This window comes from Nicotiana attenuata, chromosome 2 (assembly GCF_001879085.1).
Source record: "Nicotiana attenuata strain UT chromosome 2, NIATTr2, whole genome shotgun sequence".
Taxonomy (NCBI): domain Eukaryota; kingdom Viridiplantae; phylum Streptophyta; class Magnoliopsida; order Solanales; family Solanaceae; genus Nicotiana; species Nicotiana attenuata.
In genome coordinates this window covers 28,469,531-28,470,110 of record NC_031990.1, presented here as the reverse complement: position 1 = coordinate 28,470,110, position 580 = coordinate 28,469,531, and the positions used below count along the sequence as shown (strand labels likewise).

General features: G+C 31.4%; 1 protein-coding gene across 1 annotated transcript in view; it reads right to left on the bottom strand.

The window, feature by feature from the left end:
* The window catches only part of LOC109222890, a 1,089-nt gene extending 717 nt beyond the window's left edge, over window positions 1-372 (bottom strand). Inside the window, exon 1 of the mRNA XM_019387184.1 lies at window positions 153-372. Coding sequence (XP_019242729.1) covers window positions 153-176 — 24 coding nt within the window. The 5' untranslated portion in view covers window positions 177-372. The remainder of the gene's footprint in view (window positions 1-152) is intronic.

Sequence of the window (580 nt, the reverse complement as noted above, 5' to 3'; positions counted from 1 at the left end):
ATATATTTATTTATTGTCACAAATGAGTTATTATTGTAGTGATCGATATTTTGCATTTTGTGCATATACAACAGTTTAATTACACTCAATGGACTAAAGTAAAAAAATATAATGCATTCAATACAAAACTATAGAAATAATTTAAGTGTTACCTCGGGTCTCATCCAACGCCCCATTTGGTGTGGTATATCCTTTTATCAATTGCTTGATGCCGCGACTTATAAAAGAAAAAAATAAACGTTTCTTCAATTTTTTGGACAGTATAATTCAAGATCTGTATGTTGAAGGTAGATGTGGTGTTTTTCTCTTGTATTTCCTTCATTTATATAGCACCATTAGCTAGTCCACTATGTATTAATTAGTATACCATTGGAAAATTGGAAAGAGATGATATGGGCTGGATTTTGGTTGCTTCCACCAATCCTCATATGACATTTTCAGTGGGCTGATAATAATAAGTTTTCATTTGGATAGCAATCAAACCAGGTGCTAGTACCTCTTGTTTTTTAGTTGACCTTATTTAGCCATCTAATTCTTGTTGTAAATGCTTCTTTTATAGTCTTGACGACAATTTTAGGTT